The sequence below is a fragment of the Mangifera indica genome, chromosome 1 (genome assembly GCF_011075055.1).
Source record: "Mangifera indica cultivar Alphonso chromosome 1, CATAS_Mindica_2.1, whole genome shotgun sequence".
Classification (NCBI taxonomy): domain Eukaryota; kingdom Viridiplantae; phylum Streptophyta; class Magnoliopsida; order Sapindales; family Anacardiaceae; genus Mangifera; species Mangifera indica.
The window spans coordinates 24,245,449-24,266,448 of record NC_058137.1 but is presented as its reverse complement, the minus strand read 5'-3'; the positions used below and the strand labels follow the sequence as shown (position 1 = coordinate 24,266,448).

Below are 21,000 nucleotides of genomic sequence, written 5' to 3'. Positions count from 1 at the left end.
TTCCAATTCTTTAGACATTTTCTAGTTAAAAATAGAGATATTAATTATATTATGATCGAAATTAAGTCTTCCAGATTTTTAAGGCAAAAAAACTATTTACCTCTCAAAGTTTGATAAAATTATAAATTCTTATCATTCAAATTTTAAAAAGTTAGATTTCTATTTCTCACCTATTTTTGTTAATGAATTTTATTAAGTGAAAGAAAGTTAACTTGTATATATATTTTTTATTTTCTATTTTATCTTGTTTTATATTTTTATTTTTCTTTCTTTTTATAATTTTATTTTTTCTTTATTTTTCTATCTAACAATATTAAGTATGTTTTTACAAATTTTAGAATATTTTTATAAATTAGAAAAAAATTAAGATACTTTTTAAATTTTAAAATTTTAATATACCTCCTGTTAATTTAGAAAATAATAATTGTATATAAAAAAATCAAAACATAATTTTTTTTATAATTTTTAAAATTATAAAAATATATTAATATTTTTTATAATTTTATAAATTAGAAAAAAATTAAGATACTTTTAATTTTAATAAAAAATTAAAATTATTATTTATACAAAAACTAAATAAATTCACTATTAATAGTAGAAGAGGATGAAAATTTCACTTTTAAAACTTAAATGATAAAGATTGTCATTTCATCGGAACTTAGGCGAAGAATGGTCACTTTTAGTCTTTTTTTTTTTTAACAATTATTTCCAGAATTAATTGTTAAATCATGTACACAAAAATAATAATAAAAAAATCTTACCTCCATTCCCTGGTGACTCGCCGCTTCGTGTCGTCGTTTGCTTCTCTAAACAAAGCCATGAAGGTTGCGGTGGTGGGAAGTGGAAGTGAGTCTATCGTTTATAATCTTCTTTGTTTTGTGTTTGGATAGAATTCGTGAAATCATATTAGGAAGCATGATGAATGTGAAAATTTTGCAGTATCTGGAGCTGTTTGTGCCTCGGTTCTAGCTAAAAATGGCGTCGCCGTTACTCTCTTCGACTCGGCTCGAGGTCCTGGTGGCCGCATGTCTCAGAGAAGGTTGCATTTCTCTCTTTTTCATAATTTTAAAAAAGTCAAATTTATTATTATTATAATTCAATAAAATAACTTTTCTTTAAATTTCATGAAACAATTTAGGCCAAATGCAATGGAGGTGGATAAACCTTATTGTTCGATAATGAATGTTCAATTTGTGCTTTTGTTATGTGTATTATTACTACAATACGATTATATATTATTTTCTCCTGCAAAAATTTATAACAACTAAAAAAAAATTAATGTGCGTTTATCTCGTGTTGAACTGCTAGATATGCAATGGCAGTTTTTTGTTTTAAAATTTTTTTTATTGAATTTACACATGTTGAATTTCGAGGTGGATTTAAGCATGTCTGTGGACATTTTATTTTTATTTGTTGTTGACAAATTATACGAGAAAGAGGTTTTTACTTGTGTAATTGTTTGTTCAAGTAGAGAAATTTCTGAAGATGGGAAGGAACTGTTGTTTGACCATGGTGCTCCATATTTTACTGTTAGCAATCCTGATGTGTTGGAACTTGTTCATGAATGGGAATCAGGAGGCCTTGTTGCTGAATGGAAAGTGAATTTCAGTTCTTTTGATTGTGTCTCCAGCAAATTTGTTGATATACAACAGGTGTGTGGCCATTCCTTGTATATGTATAGTTGCAGTCGATTGTACATGCTCTGCAGGCATGTTTGCTTACACTTGGTTTATTTTTTAATTTTATGTTGTGCTGTCATGGAATTTTTGTTTATTGGAACTAATGATTATAATTGCCCAGGTTCTTGTATTTAGGTGTTTGTTGTTAAGGATCTATGACTATGGTAGCATTAGTTGGTTAAGAAGTCAGTTATGTTATATGGGTACATTTTCGGTTCTCTGGCCCACTTTGAGTAAATATTATGTCTATCTTATTTATTAATCACTGGAATTCTGCACATCCTACCATTTTGCAATTTGCCTTAAACTTTGGACTCAATTTTATATAAAATATATGACCCCTGACATAATTGACTTGAGAACTAACCACCTAAACCATTTTTAATTTAATATGACAATCTTGTTGGAATGTCCAACTTTTCTGCTGCATTGAAATCTGTTTTGTTTAAATATTATGATTTTTGTAGCACATACAGTTCTGTATATCAATGTGAAAAAGGTCAAATGAACAAAATCAAAATGAATCTTTTTCTCATGGAGGCACTGCTTTTCAACTAAGATATTCTTTCTTCCTTTACTTATAGCCCAAAGTGAAGTCATGTATCCGAGGATGTATGACCCATAAATAAATATAGTTTTACCGCACTAATTGAAGAAAATATAGTGGATATTTGATCAATTTCACTGGAGTTCTCTTTGTGCATCCAAATCATTTATGAATAATCTCTAGGCCTATTGAAATTGGATGCACTATTGTAACAAAATATTAAATAATAATGGCATATAGACATATTTCTTATTTAATATTAGTTTTATTTAGGATGGAATAAGCAAGAAATATGTGGGTGTGCCAGGCATGAACTCAATTATTAAAGCCTTATGCCGTCAACCTGGTAAGTAGTGCTGCTATAATTTTTTTTATATGAATATGCACATTCAAGTGTTAATATTAACTTAAATTAGTTGCCTTATATCAAATTTATCCAGGAGTGGAAAGTAAGTTTGCTTGTGGTGTTGGGAAATTAAATTGGTTGGATGAGAAGAATTTATGGTCAGTGATGGGGTTGGGTGGACAAAGTCTTGGTAATTTTGAGGGAGTGGTTGCATCAGACAAAAATGTGATTTCACCAAGGTTTAGACAAGTAACAGGAAAACCACCTCCTCTTGGTATAATGATTTTTTCTTCTCTCTCTTGCTTGTGTAAATATTAAGTTTTCTTGTAGACTTTTGTTGGTGCCTAGATGTCTTTTTTAAAAAAAAAAAAAAACCAAGATTCCTTGTTAGATGTATTGAATTGTAACTAGAGAGAAATAGCTACTATCAATCATCCATAAAGTAGTTTATTGTTATGTAATTGTAATCTATTGAATGCTAAGGAGATTTTATGACAGCCTGAAATAGCCAATTCTAATTTTAGTATCATAAATGTAGCTCAGGTGGATACTGATCTTCATCTGGACAAGTGTATGAGTTTCTAAAATCATACCATAGATCTTGGACTTCCTGTGAAGTATCTCCAGTGCTAAACAAACAATAAAGTAGAAATCCTCACAAGTCCTATTCAATCTTTCTCATTCTTTCATTCTTCTTCTTGTAGTTGTTGATGCTATTTTGGGTATGAGCAGTGTTAAGAAAACTCTCTTGATTGCTAAAAGTTTGGGGTTCTACCGTAGACTGATTCGTTGGTGGTGGCCATTGTCACTAGCTCATGTACCACTATTGCATAGTTGTCATGCATATGCTCCAAGTATAACACTATAGGAATAACCTTTGGGTTTGCACTTTTTTTCTAGTCTTTTTCCTGTTGGCATCATGAGCTAATCATCGGATCTGATTATGTAATACCAAGTGTCACACTGTAGGCATCCCATTCTCTGTATACACTTCATTTTTTTCTACTCTTCTTCCTGTTAGCGTCATGAGCTAGTCTATAGTTGCCAATAGTATACTGTCAATTGTTGCATTTTAGGAATTACCATTGTGTTTGTGTATACAATCTTCTTTTCTACTAGACCCTTTGTACACATCATGATCTTGTTGATTGTGTTTCTTGGATGCTTTTTATTCTTCCTTTTCTTAACTGAGTTTCTATGTTCTACCTTCAATTGGTTCATTTATGTTCTTTTTATCTGATGGCAATAGTTTTAACTTATGGGAAACCAAGAATAAACCCTTAAACTTTAGTGATTAAAATTCCAATTTAGTCATTGAATATTTCTTTTTCCAAGTTTAAAGTAATTTGATTCTTTTCCTAATTTAGGTTGATTGCTATTCCAGGTTGTTATTGTAAAATATGTATAAATTCACCTATTTACTATTGAATTAAAAAAGCAAGAATTCTTCAAATTTTCTATATTGTTTTATGGTATCAGAGCATAGGCTCTAAGAACTCTTTTTTTTTTTTCACTCTTGTAAAAAAGAGAGTGTAATCTACTAGAATATTGTTGGAACCCATCAAAATATTGTCCAAAAAAGTTTTAGACCTTAGACTCCGTCAGAGTTCCATCACAAAAGTTGTTGGACATGACAACAACCAGTGGAAAAGCACAAATGCCGTTGGAAACCTATGATCTCGTTAGAAAATCTTTAGATTTGTCAGACGATCACAAAAGGTATCATTGTACATCCAAAAACCGTCGAAAGTTATTGATTTGTTGTTAGGAGTTGCTGATTTATAATTTGTCGGTAGTTTCCAGATTTGCTAGAAGTCACTGGAAGTGTTAGATTTTTTGGAAAAAATTGTTGACATATGCTTGTCAGAAATTTTAGTTGTTGAGTAAACAATTGCTAACTTGCTATTGGAAATTTTCAAAGGGCCCCCTTTTGGACAAATTTAAAAAGCCCTCTTGTGGCATATCTCCTCCAAAAGAAACCTGAAAGTTTTTCACCATGGCTACTGGTTTCCTAAGCTTGACAACCTCTACTCGTTCCTCTGTTCCTCTCTCTTTATTAATAAAGACATGAAAGTTTTTCAATGCAAAGATTGTATTCATGCTAAACAATCAAGACAGTCTTATCCTTTGCACTCATATTAATCATCATCTCATTTATAGTGATATTTGGGGACTTGCTTGTTTTGCAAATTCAACTCATACTAGCTGATTCATTACATCTATAGATGATCATACACGTGTTTGCTGGGTATATCTTATGAAAGACAAATCTCAAGTCATTTCTATCTTTCAAGAAATCAACAAATTTATACAGATTGTTTTTCAAAAACCTATTCAGATTTTGCACACAAATAATGGTCCGGAATATACATCTTATGACTTTCAAAAATATCTCTCTTATCATGGCATATTTCATCAAACCTCATGGACACATTCCTCAACAAAATAGTTTAGTTGAAAGAAAGAATATGTGTCTTCTAGAGGTTGCTAGGTCACTCATGTTTGCCTCTAATATTCATAACTCATTTTGGGTTAAGGCCACATTAACAACAACTTACCTTATAAATTGTCTTCTTTCTAAAAGTCTAAAATTTTGAATACCAATTAGCTTGTTAAAAGAATGTTTTTCTCATGCTTGCCTTTTCACTTCTTTACCTCCAAACGTTTTCGGATGTATTGCTTATGTCTACAACCATTCTCCCATTTGTTCTAACTTTGACTCCAAAGCCTTATGCTATGCCTTTGTCGAATATTGCCCCACTCAAAAGGTGTACAAATGTTATTTTTCTCTTTTCAGATTTTTTTTTTGTTTCAATTAATATCGCCTTTCTTGAGAGTCAACCATTCTATTCCAATGCTTCTCTTTAGGAGGAGAAATCAAGTGAAGCTTCACATTGAGATCATTCCATTTCTCTTCCTTGGACCACAATAATGATAATTCTTCATTTACAACACCCAATCCAGGGGGAGAAACTCATAACAAGATAAAACACCTAATATTCAAAAGAGGTCCTTGTTTACTCCAAGAGGCCAAAGGTTTTTCTCTTCCATGCTAACCATCAAATCCAAAGTCTGGTTTTGTGGTGGAAATTTTAAGATAAGTGATAAACAACAGAACAACCTGTATATTCCTATTGCTCTTCAAATCAGAATAGGATCTTGCACATAAAATCCAATTGTGAGCCATGCTACATACTCAAAATTTTTTGGTTAATATTGGGAATCTGCTTCAAGAATAGATAGTGTTCAAATACATACAGATATTCTTAGTGCCTTATGGGTTCCAAAGTGGAGGTCTATGGTTATGGTAGAAGTGAAGACATTAATGGGTAATAACACTTGGGAGATCTTGAACTATCCCAGGAAAAAGAAGGTTGTTGACTGCAAGTGGGTTTTTACTATCAGTATAAATCTGATGGAGTTGTTGAATGATACAAGTCCAATTAGTTACTCTGGGATTTACTTAAATATTTGGAATTGAATATGAAGAGATCGTTTCACCTATTGCAAAACTAAATTCAATTAGAGTATTACTTTCATTGGCTACCAATCTTAACTGAAAACAACATTAGATGGATATTAAAAAAGATTTTTTAATAGAGAGTTTGACGAAGAGATTTATATGAATACTCCAGCTGGTTTTGTGTATAAAGTACAAGGAGGTAAGTTGTACAAACTAAAGAAGTCGTTGTATGGATTAAAATTGTCTTCTGGGGCTTGGTTCAAAAGGTTTAATTCAACTTTGAAGGGCTTCGAGTATAGTCAAGTACTAGCTAACCATGCACTATTTACTAAGCGTTCCCACAATAGTAAAGTAATTATCTTGATTGTTTATAAGGATGATATTATAATAATGGGAGATAATGCTTAAGAGATTAAGAATTTGAAGAAAAAAGTTAGAAATTAAATATTTGGGAAATCTTTGATACTTTCTTAGTATAAAGGTTGTGTGAAGCAAACAAGGGATTTATATCTCTCTGAAAAAGTATATCCTTGACTTATTGATAAAGACTAGAAACTTAGGTGCAAACCGGCTAGTAAACCTCTAGAATTGAGTTAGAACTTTAAGAGTGCTCAAGAAGATTCTCTAGTAGACAAGGGAAGATACCAACGATTAGTAGGTAAACTCATCTACTTATCACTCACAAAACCAGATATTTCCTTTGTAATTAGTGTTGTGACACTTTGATGCCATCAATCATATCCTAAGGTATCTTAAAGGAACTCTGAAAAAGGGCTACTTTTTTGGAAGACTGATCAGAAAGGAATTGAGAGCTATGTAGATGCTGATTGGCCAGGGTCAGTTGAAGATAGGAGGTCTACTACTAGTTACTGCACTAAGGTTTGGGGAAATTTTGTCATTTGGATTAAGAAGTAGTCAGTTGTATCTTGTAGTAGTGCTAAAGCTTGAGTTTAGAGCCTTAGCACAAGGAGTTTGTGAGTTACTTTGGTTGAGACAACTATTGGTAGACTTTAGTTTCGGATAAGTTTTATAAAGCTTTATTGTGACAATAAATTTGCATTCAACATTACACATAATCTAGTGCACCATGATTGAACTAAGCATATGGAGATTCACAGACACTTTTTTAAGAAGAAGGCAGATGAAAGGATTATGAACTTAGCATATGCCTTAATTAAGTTTCAAGAAGTTGATCTACTTATCAACGCTTTGTTTAAACCTGAATTTGAATTCTTTGTAAGCAAGTTGGGAATTATAGACTTCTATTCTCTGGCTTGTGGGGGAGTTCGGGAAACCAAAAATAATTTCCTAAACTTTAGAGATTAAAATTCCAATTTAGTGACTAAATATATCTTTTTCATAGTTTAAACTGATTTGATTATTTTCCCTAGTTTTGGCGGTTTGCTTTCTTAGTTTGTTGTTGTATAATATGTATAAATTCACCTATTCACTTTTGAATGGAAAAAAAAACAAGAATTCTTCAAATCTTCATTCCTGTTTCGTGACCCGCATCAAGAGTTAGCCATTCATCTCAACATAAAATTTCCTTACAAAAAAACTGTAATTTTAAATTATGGCAAAGAATCATTTTCCACAGTTGCTTCTGTTATAGAGTTGAACCCATGACATAGTGCCAACAGATATTTTGTTGCATTTGGTGTAGCAATTATTTATTCAATTCATATGGAATATGACATGAAATTGTTACAAGTAGTTAGAACTAATTAAATGGATATTTTTGTTCCTTTAAATTTATGGTAAAGGTGAACTTACTATTTTTTTTTTTTGCAATTTACTTGTCAACAATACTATATTCCTGTTAAAAATTCTCTCCTTTTTCACTGCTTCTTTTGATGGCATCTTGGCCATGGTAATTTTTGGCAAAAAATGGCATGACTTATTTTTTGTGAGTGAATAATTGGCTTTTATCATATCAATATATTACTTGTTATTGTTTCACTTTGATGGAAACAAATTTGATTTTTTGGTTATTTATTTTGATACAGATTTGACTTTTGCCCCAGAGTTGGCTGCAAAGTTAGAAGATATTCCTGTCAATCCTTGTTTTGCTCTATTGCTGGCATTTGCAGAGCCTTTGTCTTTGGTAGGACATTAATTTTCAATTTGTGAGCTAGGTATCTAGAACTTTCCAGTCCCCACCAGGTCCTCAAGATTAACATAGTTTATGAACTTTATTGCAATATCTTCTTTCAGATTCCAGTAAAAGGCTTCTCATTCCAAAATTCCAGAGTTTTGAGCTGGGCTCACTGTGACAGCAGCAAGCCTGGGCGTTCTACTGCAAGGTTTTTATATGTATTTTATGTTTCATAATGAGTGAATGATTATTAGTATGATCAGATTTCTGCACTATTTTTAATTATTTATTTTCACTAGTATACATCTTTACTGTATAGTGAACGATGGGTGTTACATTCCACGGCTGAATATGCTAAAAGTGTAATTGCTCAAACTGGACTTCAAAAGCCTTCAGATGAAACATTGTGTAAAGTGGCTGAAGAAATGTTCCAAGAATTTCACAGCATAGGTCTCACTACTTCGTTGCCAGTTTTCAGAAAAGCTCATAGATGGTTAGTATCTAAATTCAGTACCCGAAAGATTTTTGTGTACATTGTACTATAAGTTACTTTACGTCAAAACAAATGAAGCCCAATTCTCTACTACAAAGCACACATGATTACATGTTTTAGATTGCATTAGAAAATATAGCACCTCACTTTCTATTTTCAATTTCATTTTTGGCATTATTCAGCCTCTATTGTTGTCTATCCGCATTATCATGGGATCGGATTGGCTTTTTTTTTTTTTTTTGGGTTCAGGGGAAGTGCCTTTCCAGCTACAAGCATAGCCAGAGAGGAGAAATGTCTCTGGGATAAAAACAAGAGACTAGCCATCTGTGGAGATTTCTGCGTTAGTCCAAACGTTGAAGGTGCAATTCTTAGCGGGTTGGCTGCAGCCTCAAAACTTACAGAAATCCTCAGTTGCTTATAGTGTGATAGTTTCATCTATCATTTAACCAGAATTTTTACGCATCATATGAAACACCTCGTAAAGTAATCTGAAACTGCATAGATCAATTTAAATTCTTGTTTTAGTACATTTAAGCACAAATTAGTGTTGAAGAATATTAAAGTTGCATTGTGTTTCCAAAAGTTATGATTTTTTTCTAGCTATTTCATACTTTTTATTTGGCTTCATGGTATTATTGTTCCGAATCTTTGATCAAGAAAATTCAGAGAATATACCTGGGTTTTTACAGTCTTGTGATTATTGTGCCTTTTGTTTATGAATTAAAAAGGAATTCAGTTCATGTTTATTTCTAAGAATTGTACTGAAAAGGAAAGTAGGGTGGATGTGAATTAAACTATGTTTGAATATCTCTTGATTCGAGTTCAGTTCAAATGAAAGACAGTTTGACTCAAATTCATTGAGTCAACATTAATAGTGGTTTGAGTTTGATTCGAATTTATAGTTTAAATTTATAGTTTAAATGTGATTTAGATTTGTAGTTTAAATTTCTAACTTATTAATAAAACAACGTTGATGAATAATTATTTAATATAATTTGAATCGAATCATGAGTCAAATTTAAATCAAATCGAATTATCTATCTAACTTGTGAATTAAACTAAATTAAAATTTTTATAGTTTAAGTTTGATTTAATTTTAAAAAGAATTGAATTTTTTACTTCAAATTTGATTTTCAAATCAGTTCGGATTAGGTGCAGCCCTTACAATTCTGAATATGGATGCCGTGGCGGATTTCTATTGGCTGCAAAACAACCGGTATAAAAGAGATTAGATTCTGATAATGTTTGTGAGGCAATCATATCATATCCCGCTGCAAACCACATAGCAAGGCCACGTGTCAGCATGACAATCACTACCCTCTTTCCCTCACTATAATTATCTAAACATTGTGTAACCAAACCACAGAGTCTTTTAAAGCAAGAAGAGAAGCCCACAGGGAGCTCAAATTCAAGTAGAGCAATGGCAGCCTCAGTCATGGCTTCTTCCTTGAACCTCAAACCAGCCCCTTTCGTCGTCGAGAAATCCTCCGCAAGAGGCTTCCCCTCTCTTGCCAGAACCACCGCCCCTTTCAAAATTGTCGCCAGTGCAAAAAAAAAGCTCCAGACTGATAAGCCCTATGGTACGTCTAAATCTAACTTTATCCATACGATTTCAAAACTGAATATCACAATTACATGTTACTCGGACGAAAGCAGGAATTTATTTCGGAATAATGGGGATTTATATTTAATTTTTTATGACTGTTAGAAAAATTCAATCGAAAATTAATTTGATCCTTCGCATTCTATGAGTATTAAATTGTATGTTACTCAGGGCTGAAACCTACAATTTATTTTGGAATAATTCTGATTTATATACGGGTAAAACTCATCTGTGGCTGTTTCCACCATGGATGTGTCTTACTAGTAATTAAATTATAAGTTTTTTATTCAGAAAAATGTTAAATTGATTTGGAGTGATTTTGTAGGAATCAGCGGTGGCATGGCCTTGAGGGATGGTGTTGATGCATCAGGCAGAAAGCCTACGGTCGGTTTTAATTATTGTTAATACTTTATGATACTGTGATTTAATTCTTCACAAGCTAGTTAATTTTTTGTCAACTTAACAATATTTCTTATTCTTGAACCAGAATTTACATGTTTCACAAAAAATTTAAATCATGATATGACATTCAACAGTAGTATAGAAATAGGTTTTGAATTTATTTAAGGCCAAAGGATTATTTTTCACCTAAGTTTAAGTGTTATCCCAAAGACACACCAGTCAGGTTTGAAAAACCTAAACTCTCACTCATCCATTAAAAATCTCAATTATAGTTAAGGTAAAAATCGTCTTTTAACAAAAAAAAAACTAAAGTTTTATTTGTTTGGCCCCCCTTAGCTTGAAAATCACAATACAACCCCTATCTGAAGTTTAAAAAATCAAAATTTTTCCCCTGGGGTTTGCAAATCATGGTCAGAGTCGCCAGAGATGGTCGTCTTTAGTGGCGTTGGCTCTTCCTCCGGGCTCAACTCTCCTTGTTTATCACTTTTTAACCACCCGCGTAGGCTATTTCCTCCGATGAAGGTAAAATCGTCTTTGTTGGAGTGTCTTCGTCTTTGTCCGAGACGAAGATACGAAATTGTCTTCGTCGGAGGAAATAACGTATATCGGTGGCTGAGAAGTGATCGGTAGGGAGAGTTGAACCCGGAGGAAGAGCCAACACCATCGGATACAACCATCTCTGACAACTTCAACCATGATTTGCAAACTTTAGAGAGAAAATTTTGATTTTTCAAACTTCAGGTGGGGGTTGAATTGTGAGTTTTTAAGTTGAGGGGGGCCAAACAAATAAAACTTTAGATTTTTAAAATTTTTTATTAAATGACTATTTTGCCTCTAACCATAACTGTGATTTTTAACAGATATGTGAGATTTTAGGTTTTTCAAACTTCATAGTACGTCTTTGGATAGCACTTAAACTTGGGGTTGACATAGTCCTTTGCCCTTTATTTAATTTTTACTTTTATAGTTTGTCAGATTCAATACGTGTACAATAATCACTTAAATATATAAGATAATTTTCTAATTAGGATTGCAAGATATCAATTCAATCCCTTATGTTTTTTGAGGTTGCTTGATGAGTTTTATAAATATAATATGTTAGAGAATAAAATATCAATATTACCTATACAAACAAATTATATGAATTTCTCTATACAAACTAAGATAATAACATTTGATTAAGTCATTTTAAATGAGAGAAAAAATAAATAATTACATTATCTTATCTTAATTTGTGTAGATAAGTTTATATAATTTGTTTGTATAGATAATATTATTTAAGTATAAAATCATTGTATAAAAATTACTTTATTTTCCAAAACTTTGTATAATACCATCCAGTATAATACAAAAATTATTAATTTCAATAAATGATTTCATTTCAAGTTTGTTATATTTTGAGTAATGGGGTGGAAATTTAACTGTTTACAGGGAAAGGGCGTGTACCAATTTGTTGACAAGTATGGAGCTAATGTTGATGGATACAGGTAAGAATATCATCTGGATTTTGTAGCATTTTTTTTTTTTTCACTCTTCTTCTCAGATAAGTCATATTAAACAGACCCTTATATCAATTAAAAAATATCCTTTGATGCAAGAAGAACATTGGTGATAATTTTCTTTTGTGATTGTTGATTTACAGTCCGATCTACGACACTAGAGACTGGTCTCCGAGCGGCGATGTTTATGTGGGTGGTAAGAAACAAACTCTTAGCTAATCACCGCAAAGAGTGCACAAATCTTATTTCTTGTTTTGACCATTGTTAATATTCTTGGTATGAAGTGAAATTTATGTGTTGAAAAATGGTGATGTTGCAGGCCCAACTGGATTGGCAATCTGGGCAGTTACTCTTGTTGGCGTTCTCTCATTAGGAGCCCTTCTTGTGTACAACACAAGTGCTTTGGTACAGTAGACTAAGACAAGACACGCGTTATGTTTATGTTGTAATGTAATGTAAGGTAATATACTACAATACTTGTTCATCTAATTGTTCAAACAGAATTCTACAACTACTTTTGGTTGGTGTATCTAGTTGTGCAATGTTTTGGTGTGGATTTAATTTGAGAGCAGCTGGTAATCTTTAATGTGACATGTTCATATGTTGGCATTGTTGTTTGTTGGGATTGTGAGGGAAAGACTTTGGGGACATATTGTAAGCCCCATTGAGGATTGTGGGTTATCATTTTGAAGTAAAATATGGGATTTCTAACATGTGTACGTATGATAAGTTATTTAGAAAATCTGAATTTTTTTAACTGGGTCAGGAAATAACTTTGGCATTTCTCTTCTGAAATCAACATGAGTTAAGAACAGAGCAATGTTATGAATATTCAATTTTAAGCATCTAACTATTTATTCAAATAATATATTATTATGTAATTAAATATTTTTTATCTTTAATTCATAATCATTCACTCACATAATATTAGTTAAATCAATGGCTTCTAATGATAAAGTAGTATCAAAAACATAATATTGTTTAATTAGAAATCTTAAATTTAATTAAATTTTGTATTAGAATTTGAATAAATTAAAATGCCAAGAGTAAATATGAAACATTGAAAAGAATATACAATTAGACCAAGGGCAACATAGATTTTATAAATAAATTTTATAAAGTAATCCGTTTTTGAAATGTAATTGTAACTCTTCCCAAATTTCCAGGAGAAATTTTTATAAACCCGCCACATGAGAACATTTCTTATCATTAGAGTTGACAAATATTTACCAAATTAATTTTTTGTTATTTATTTTAATATTAGAAACTTACAGTTAGAAGGATTTGTGTTATATTAAAAACTTGAAAGAAATTTTCATTATAAATCAAAGGAGATTCCTGTCATAAATAAAATTATTTGGTGTGATGTAATTATTTATTTATTTTTATATTAAAATTACCCAATCAAATACTATTACTCCAATTCATATATATAAATTTATATAATTTATTTATATATGTAATAATACTCTTATTGTGATTAACTTAAAGACGTAGAAGAGGATTATAGGCTGCACGGCGGCAAAAACCGACCAGCTGCCTATTGAAGAAGATTTCCGGCCAGCTGGATTAACAGTGAAGCAGCTCTGCATGGTTCAAAAGCACTTTAATTGAGATTTAATAGCTGTTTCAATTCTTCATCAAGTATGCATCCCAATAAAATGCAAGATAAAGCAACTAATAACATACAATGCGAAGAAGACTAGTAAAAAATTGTTTAATTTCATTAAAAGGTCAAAATACCATCCTTTCCCTCCTTTCACCTCCCTCTACACCAAAAATCAACAGAATACAAGGGAATTCAATTTCCATGAGCATTAACTCGTCGCAGCAAGGTTTCGTTGTTTCATTGAAGGAAACTCGAATGGGGAATTACGTTGAAGCACTAAGTCTTACTAACTACATATTTGTTGTATGTGGGAAAAATCCTTCCACCTGTGAATTCAAATAGTTATGAAGAAATTCGTTGCCTACCTAAATATCGTTAAAAGCATTTTCCTCTTCATAAGACTGTAACAAGCTCTTCAAAGGAGGCACAACTTGATGTACCGTTCCATCTGCCATTGTAGATCGAACTATCTGCACATGCAAACACAATAAAAAAATCCACATTATGAAGTTAAGAATTAACAAAAATGAAATGACAAGATAGAGTAGAATAACAAAACCGAGGCACCACAACCTTCTCTATTTCTTCAAGGAGTAGAGGGTTCTCTCTCAGGTATTGTAATGCTTTGTCTCTTCCCTGTCCCAACCTGTTTCAAAACATAAACAGAGGAGGAGATCATAAGCCACTGTTGATTCCAGAAGCAGAACATTCGAATAAAAATTTCAAAGAAAGTAAAAGATATTTCCACTTGACAAATGCATCATTGCAATCAATACACAATAATTAGCAGAAATTTTTCCATCATATAAACTCAAAAGATGTCTCATATATGTCTGAAGGTAGAGTAGAAATAGAGAATAAAAAAATTTAAGTCCATTGATATGCAACATTGACAGAAATCATTTCCTCATTTTATGAATAAAATTTTGTTTGTTTCTTATAATGATAAATGCAAATATGATAAGCCATGTTAATTGAGCAGTAAAGGAACAGTTTCATTGTCATAATCCGATTCAGAAAATCAATAGACCAATAAACTGGAATTTAGAATTGTGAAGATAAAGATACTATAAAGAGAAGTAAATTGCAAACAAAGGTAAACCACAAATAGAAAGTTCAGAGGCCAACCTATTGTCTCCATAGCTATACCAAGCTCCCTTCCTTGCCACAACATTCATCATTTCAGCACAATCCAAAACACATCCCTGCAAAATTCTTAAGTGAAAACAAAGAGCACAATTTGCACCCTCTGAACTAATTTTTTTTTTTTTTATAAAGCAATACTAACCAGTTTACTCACTCCCTCTCCAAATATGATTTCAAATTCCGCTTGCTTGTATGGCCTTGATACCTACGAAACAGAAGGTTAAGGATTTCTTTCATGCATATATAGCATTAATCAGAAACACAACTTGGTACATTAGACAAAATATGTGCAAGTTTTTTTATTTTTTGAAGACAGGCAGAATACAGCTACCATAAATATATTCCATACTCAAATTTCAAGCATCATAAGAAACCAAGCTGCAAAAGAAATGATGCAAATAGGTCAGGAACCTGTACAAGTGTTTGCGTAAGAAATGGTTTTCAGCAAACTCAGCCTCAATACCTAGGCCATTTAATTATATTAGTACAAACTGGGGTAAATAAACACATGCAAAAATCATATGAATAAAAATGAAAAAAGAAAGTATATCATGTCAATATCTGCAATAGATTCTTACAAGTATAAATACTAGAAAAGATGGTGTCTCTTGAAAATTATGTCAACCCTTTAAATCAGGATGCTAATATTCAAACATAATGATATCATTATAGTCTACCTTACTCTTTTGCACTCTTACACGAACTCGAAGCCCAATATTCTCATCTCCTTTAACCTGCAACAACATAATTGTACTGAGAATTACAGAGACTGGTATGAAATTAAGAAACTTGAATAAATATTAAACAATCAAGAAGCTATCATGCTTACAGATTTTATCTTCCCTGTAGAACGTATTTCTAGACGAACTGAGGCAAAAAACTTTAGTGCGATTCCTCCACTAGTGACTTCTGGATTCCCATAATATACACCAATCTTGCAAAATAAAGATAAGACAAGCAATAAGTTACTATAAGAACAAACTTTCTAATTACATATAATCAGATTGATGCAGAAAATATAGAGGAAAACAAAGAGAAAGGTACTGTACAAAATTATAAAGATAGAATGCCCAAGACTTTTCTTCTTGGAAATTTGAGAAATACCCACTAGTTTGTTTAGTCTTTGGACTTTTAATTTTGATAGTTCTGTTAAATTCTAATCTCACGGAGTTTGTAATATTTTCTGCTTCTTGAAATTGGCTGTAACTGTATTCTATAAAATCTTCCTTAAGTATATATTGTTTTATTTTTGAATATGGTCTTAAGGTGATTTGTGATACATACTATCAGTCACAGTCCCTATATGCCAATGCCATTAGGATTATTTAACAGAACTTAACATACTATCTTTATATGCATAAAAATTATTCGGAATTGATTAATTGCATTCAACGAGAGTTTTAATGGTGAACCTGAATTTAAGCTCACAGGTAAGAATCCAACAATAGAATTTAAGCTATAAAACTCCAATTTATCAAAATCACAAAGAGAGAATTTTCTCCAAACTGTTCTACATCATATATAAATTATTTGTACCTTATATCTGATCTGATTGAGAAAAATGAGAGTACAACCAGCTTTTGAGGCATTTCCTGACATTTTACGTAGAGCTTGGCTCATGAGGCGAGCTTGCAATCCCATTTGCTGCATCCCAATCTCACCCTATGTAACAAGAGTGGAAAAGGAAAGCATTCAAATGAGGCTAAGATCCTACTATCTAAGTAGTAAAATAACTGTTAGTTTTAATGGGATAAAACAATTATAACATACTTCAATCTCTGCTCTTGGAGTAAGAGCTGATACAGAATCAACACAAATAAGGTCAACAGCACCAGATCTGCACATACGATCTGCAACTGTGAAATGAAAACTGAATTAGTTCATACAGTTTATGTCTATAAATTTCGCTTATGAGTAACAAAACAATTAAGCCTAAAATTTGTTGTAGTCAGAATGGAATAAATAATTAATAAATCCTGAGTTCCTCAGGTATAGAACCTCATGGAAAGTATAATAAATTACTTTCTAGAGCCATCTCTCCATTATCAGGCTGGCAAACAATTAAATTTTCTACATCCACACCCAATGCCTTCGAATATGCAGGATCAAAAGCATGCTCTGCATCCACAAGCATTGCATTGCCCCCAAGCTTCTGCATAAATACCATAGAAAAACTGGAAGTTGGCCTCAAGACACATAAAAAAATGTAAGAACTTTCAAGCACTACAAAGAATTTAGAATTACAGAATAAGAGCAAAAAAACAAAAACCTGCACTTCTGCAATTGCATGGAGTGCAAGAGTGGTTTTTCCACTGCTTTCTGGTCCAAATATCTGCAATTTTTTAGAGTACAAAAAGCTATCATTGGTACCTTACCATCAAATAATGCCAGAAGTTGACTTAGTAGGCAGGAAACAGTAATAGGAGAGGAAAAATACAGAGTCAGACAACCACAGAATGACACTTGGGACTTATGCCAAAATAATTACTGACTCAATAAATTACACACATATAGCAAATTAAACAAAACTATCTAATATGCTTACTACTTTTGAAACCATCCTTAACACATTCAAGGGCGATTGATCAGTCATCACAGGTGGAAAAGTTGTTATTGATTATATAACCCTTAACAGTGTTTTCAAAAGCATGTCCATAAAAAGCCTAGCTAACTATCATATGAGCGTCCCATGCACCGCATAGACAAAAATGCTCATTTGCATCACGAAATATTTAAAAAAAGCAAATCCAAGGACAATAGAAGCACAAATAGGAATTACAAAAAGATAATACCTCTACAATTCTTCCTTTAGGAAGTCCACCACCTAAGGCCAAATCTAGTGTTAAACAGCCGCTGGGAAATGTTTCACTGAAAAGGATAAGAAACAGTACTAAATCAAGTCAGGCTTATCTTAAGTCGTAAATGTGACATCAAGCAATATCTCCAGGTGGTACTGGATCATTTCAACTAATGACAATCTAGAAATAAGACATTCATCATTCATTTTTGCTTTCCTTTTTCCAAACCAGACATTCAACACATTGAACAGGGAATAATGTGAAAAACAGAATTGCGAAAAAAAAAAAAGCAAATAACATTGTAGAAAAAGCCTACACAAGGGCTCCACCAGCACTACCCAATCTTGTAACGCTTCCTTTCCCAAAAGAGCTATTTATGTCATTCATAGCTGCATCCAGCGCTTTTTGCTGAAACATACATAATAGTGTCAGATTTGATAAACTAATAACTTTGCCAAGAAGCATTTCATTCAGAGTCCAACGGAAGAAGACTCATAATTGAACTCCCTATGCAATAGAGATGGAATAAATAATGAATAGCAGAGCAACAAACTATGATCAGCCTCCCTGCCGATGGTAGCTTTTGATGAGGTGTTCTGAGCAATCAAATAACATCAAATGGTCAAAGAAAAAGAAACAAGAGTCTCCTACATGATTATAACCAACAAAATCACCCAGCGTATCATCAACAGCTCATGTCTAGTATTTAAGTTCTGCCAAGCAACTGCCACAAGTTCACATAAGCCTTTGTCCTTGCATATACATCATATAAAAACATTCATAACTTCTCAAGAATGATTTAAACAACATATCCATAATTGCAACCCAAGAAATCAACATCAACAGGAACTCGAGTTTGCGAAGGGTTCATTCATTTATGGATTAAAAAAATGACAACATCAAAGTTTATATTCATAATAAGCTTATTAATAAATAATCAAAGCATATAATATCTGAATTCACATTTTGAAATTCAAGCATGCCCATAACCAACCCAATAAGCATCACCTACAAGTTTACCACTCCTCCCCACTTCTATTCAAAATTTCCATTAGCTCTAAAAATATTTTTACAAGTTTCTAAATCTCAACTAAAGTAGTTAAATTTATAGCTGAAACAAAGTCCTAAAAAAACACCCATTAAAGAATTTTAAACTTTAAACTAAACCCAAAACCCCAGACAAAAATAGAAGTTACCCGGTCGAGGAAGCGAGAATCTGAGTCAGAAGACAAAGCGCCGTTAACTTTGCCGTCGAACTCACAATGAATCATCTTGACTTTTTTCTTTGCAGCTGCCAACTTTGACACCGTGAAAAAGCCTGAGCGTGAAGACTGGCATTGAAGAGGACATGAAGTAATCGAGAGCACAGAAGGAAAACAGTGACGGAGAAGCTTTACGTTGGGAAGGGAGTGTAAAGAGTCCATAATAATCAATGAAACAATGAGTAGCAGAATTCGGATATAGCAAAAAGGTGAAGAGAAGAAGAGCCTTAGTTGGGTCGTGGGTTTCTTTGTAATTAGGTTGAGCCAACAGGAAATTGGCCCATTTGAACCATAGACTTTGGGGGTTCACTTCAAGTCGGCCCAATTTATAAAATGAATGGCCCTTCTTGATCTTGAAGTTCAATTTACTACATAATTTTTCCTCTTTGTTTCCGTCACTCTATATTTGTTCTTAGGCGTGGTTCAACCATAGAAATTTTCCTCATATTTGCGTTGACTCTTTGGCTTTAAGAAGGTCAAAAGGCTATTTCCCACCCAAGGTTTCTATACACCTAAGAACTTTTTGTTAAAGTTAGAAATAGAATCATCATTTTATCAATAATATTAAAATAAATAAAATTATATCTCATTCCCTTATTTGGTTTGAAAAATTAATAATTTTTTTCTAAGATAAAATTTTAAAAAATTCACTTTTTCTTATAGGGTTTTTTTTTTCTTTATCTAGTTACTAGAATTCGTTTTTATAGTTGACCAACCTTCCCATCATCTTCTTCTCTCACTGTTGACCTTTCCACGGGAGTAGTTTCATCAAACAAAGTGTGTCTTCATTCAACGAAGAGATAAAGATGATTTGTCATCTTCGTCTCTTTAGTTGCCCGACCAATTCATGATGGCTCAGACAACGCTCGACCACAAACAAGAGATTCGTTGCTCGAATCGAAAATAAATGGCAATGAATAGAAGAACCAGGAGATCTGTCGAGCTTCCTTCTTTAATTCGTCTAACGTTGGCCATTGAAGGTGTCTTCAGAGAGGTCGGATATGAAAGATAGGTGGAAAGGGCCAGTTGTTGATTGAAGAAAGGAAACAAACCCTAAAAATAAAATGTTAACTTTTTAGACTTTAGACGGGGGTTAAAATTGTTATTTTTTGAAGTCTGAAAAAAATGAGATAAAATTATATATTTTTAATAATATTATTAAAATAATAATTTTACCTTTATATTTAATAACAATTTTAACAAAAATTTAGAGATAAATGGATATTTAAAATTTTAAAACTACAAACATATGCGTTTAAAAATGAGCTAAATCTTAGGTGAAAAATAGTCCTTCAGCCTTCTAAGAATGATGGACCCCTTAGCTTAAGAACAATCATGTTTAGTACTTTGATATTTTTATAAGAGGGCGATCATATTTCTCAAAATTAATACCTAAAATTCATAATACGGTATTTTAATATTATTAGATAGTGTTATAGACTGATTAAGGTTTAAGAGCACTAGACTATAATCATAACATCATGTCAAATTGCCATTTACCCTAAGAATTTTAAGTTAGTAAATAGAGATGACATCAATTCGAAAAAGGTCAAATATCTTAATTCTTGTCTCTATTCCCATATGAAAAACTTTCTCCATCTTTGATACGAGGATAATGGAGAATCTTTGTCTTCTCTTATGAGAATAATTTCTCTCTCTTTTTCTTCTTCATCGATAATAAAAAATAATAAAATATTTATTAATTATCATAATATATTTGTATCAATTCAATATTTTTTAGGATAATTTAATACGTAAAAATTCAGAAAATATGTAAAAAAAAAGGGATAAATCAGAGTATGAATAACTGAAAATATATTTATCTATGTCTCTATCTCTATCTTTATCCCATTATCTAAAGACGTAAATTTTAATTATTAATGTCTCTATCCTGGTCTTCATCCCATATTTATCCGGAATTTCCCCTTCCAATAGAGGTGGGAAGACAGGTGCTCTCCTCCTGGCAAAATATAAACATTTCTGGGACATCATTTATTTATTTATTTTTAATTAGTGATATCTGATTTCATATCTAAATATATATCCGAATTTATTATT

At 32.0% G+C, this 21,000-nt stretch overlaps 3 protein-coding genes across 6 annotated transcripts; 2 read left to right on the top strand and 1 right to left on the bottom strand.

The window, feature by feature from the left end:
* The first annotated feature begins 697 nt into the window (after positions 1-697).
* LOC123221152 (renalase) lies at positions 698-10,106 on the top strand. Of its 4 annotated transcripts, none has more exons than XR_006503221.1 (10): positions 698-846; positions 940-1,039; positions 1,472-1,652; positions 2,500-2,572; positions 2,667-2,846; positions 8,042-8,139; positions 8,250-8,338; positions 8,450-8,623; positions 8,873-9,101; positions 9,782-10,106. XR_006503221.1 is itself a non-coding variant. In XM_044643885.1 (9 exons), exons 1-9 carry the CDS (start codon positions 729-731, stop codon positions 9,042-9,044), a joined length of 1,185 nt encoding a protein of 394 aa, XP_044499820.1. In that variant the 5' UTR covers positions 698-728; the 3' UTR covers positions 9,045-9,311. The 4 variants fall into 4 exon arrangements, 2 of the variants coding, with proteins under 2 accessions (XP_044499820.1, XP_044499836.1); XR_006503219.1 differs by having other exon boundaries at positions 9,766-10,106; XM_044643885.1 differs by lacking the exon at positions 9,782-10,106 and having other exon boundaries at positions 8,873-9,311.
* LOC123221168 (photosystem II 10 kDa polypeptide, chloroplastic) lies at positions 9,977-12,720 on the top strand. The gene is made up of 5 exons (XM_044643911.1): positions 9,977-10,203; positions 10,552-10,610; positions 12,060-12,115; positions 12,271-12,323; positions 12,447-12,720. Exons 1-5 carry the CDS (start codon positions 10,044-10,046, stop codon positions 12,539-12,541), a joined length of 423 nt encoding a protein of 140 aa, XP_044499846.1. The 5' UTR covers positions 9,977-10,043; the 3' UTR covers positions 12,542-12,720.
* A 1,110-nt stretch (positions 12,721-13,830) lies between these two features.
* LOC123210344 (DNA repair protein recA homolog 1, chloroplastic-like) lies at positions 13,831-19,133 on the bottom strand. The gene is made up of 13 exons (XM_044628642.1): positions 18,877-19,133; positions 17,997-18,088; positions 17,675-17,750; positions 17,152-17,214; positions 16,905-17,034; positions 16,653-16,738; positions 16,419-16,544; positions 15,712-15,816; positions 15,560-15,616; positions 15,025-15,087; positions 14,865-14,941; positions 14,310-14,382; positions 13,831-14,206 (listed from the first exon to the last, which is right to left on the bottom strand). The coding sequence occupies exons 1-13, from the start codon at positions 19,102-19,104 to the stop codon at positions 14,102-14,104; spliced, it is 1,281 nt and encodes a 426-aa protein (XP_044484577.1). The 5' UTR covers positions 19,105-19,133; the 3' UTR covers positions 13,831-14,101.
* Positions 19,134-21,000: the final 1,867 nt, after the last annotated feature.

Coding starts and splice junctions, on each gene's coding strand:
- LOC123221152 (XM_044643885.1), top strand. CDS start 729: ATGTACACAAAAATAATAATAAAAAAATCTTACCTCCATTCCCTGGTG. Junction 8,140..8,249: donor TTGCAGAGCCTTTGTCTTTG/GTAGGACATTAA, acceptor ATCTTCTTTCAG/ATTCCAGTAAAAGGCTTCTC. Junction 8,339..8,449: donor CCTGGGCGTTCTACTGCAAG/GTTTTTATATGT, acceptor TTTACTGTATAG/TGAACGATGGGTGTTACATT.
- LOC123210344 (XM_044628642.1), bottom strand. CDS start 19,104: ATGGACTCTTTACACTCCCTTCCCAACGTAAAGCTTCTCCGTCACTGT. Junction 14,942..15,024: donor GAGAGGGAGTGAGTAAACTG/GTTAGTATTGCT, acceptor AGAATTTTGCAG/GGATGTGTTTTGGATTGTGC. Junction 14,383..14,864: donor TATAGCTATGGAGACAATAG/GTTGGCCTCTGA, acceptor GTTTTGAAACAG/GTTGGGACAGGGAAGAGACA.
- LOC123221168 (XM_044643911.1), top strand. CDS start 10,044: ATGGCAGCCTCAGTCATGGCTTCTTCCTTGAACCTCAAACCAGCCCCT. Junction 10,204..10,551: donor CCAGACTGATAAGCCCTATG/GTACGTCTAAAT, acceptor GTGATTTTGTAG/GAATCAGCGGTGGCATGGCC. Junction 12,116..12,270: donor GCTAATGTTGATGGATACAG/GTAAGAATATCA, acceptor GTTGATTTACAG/TCCGATCTACGACACTAGAG.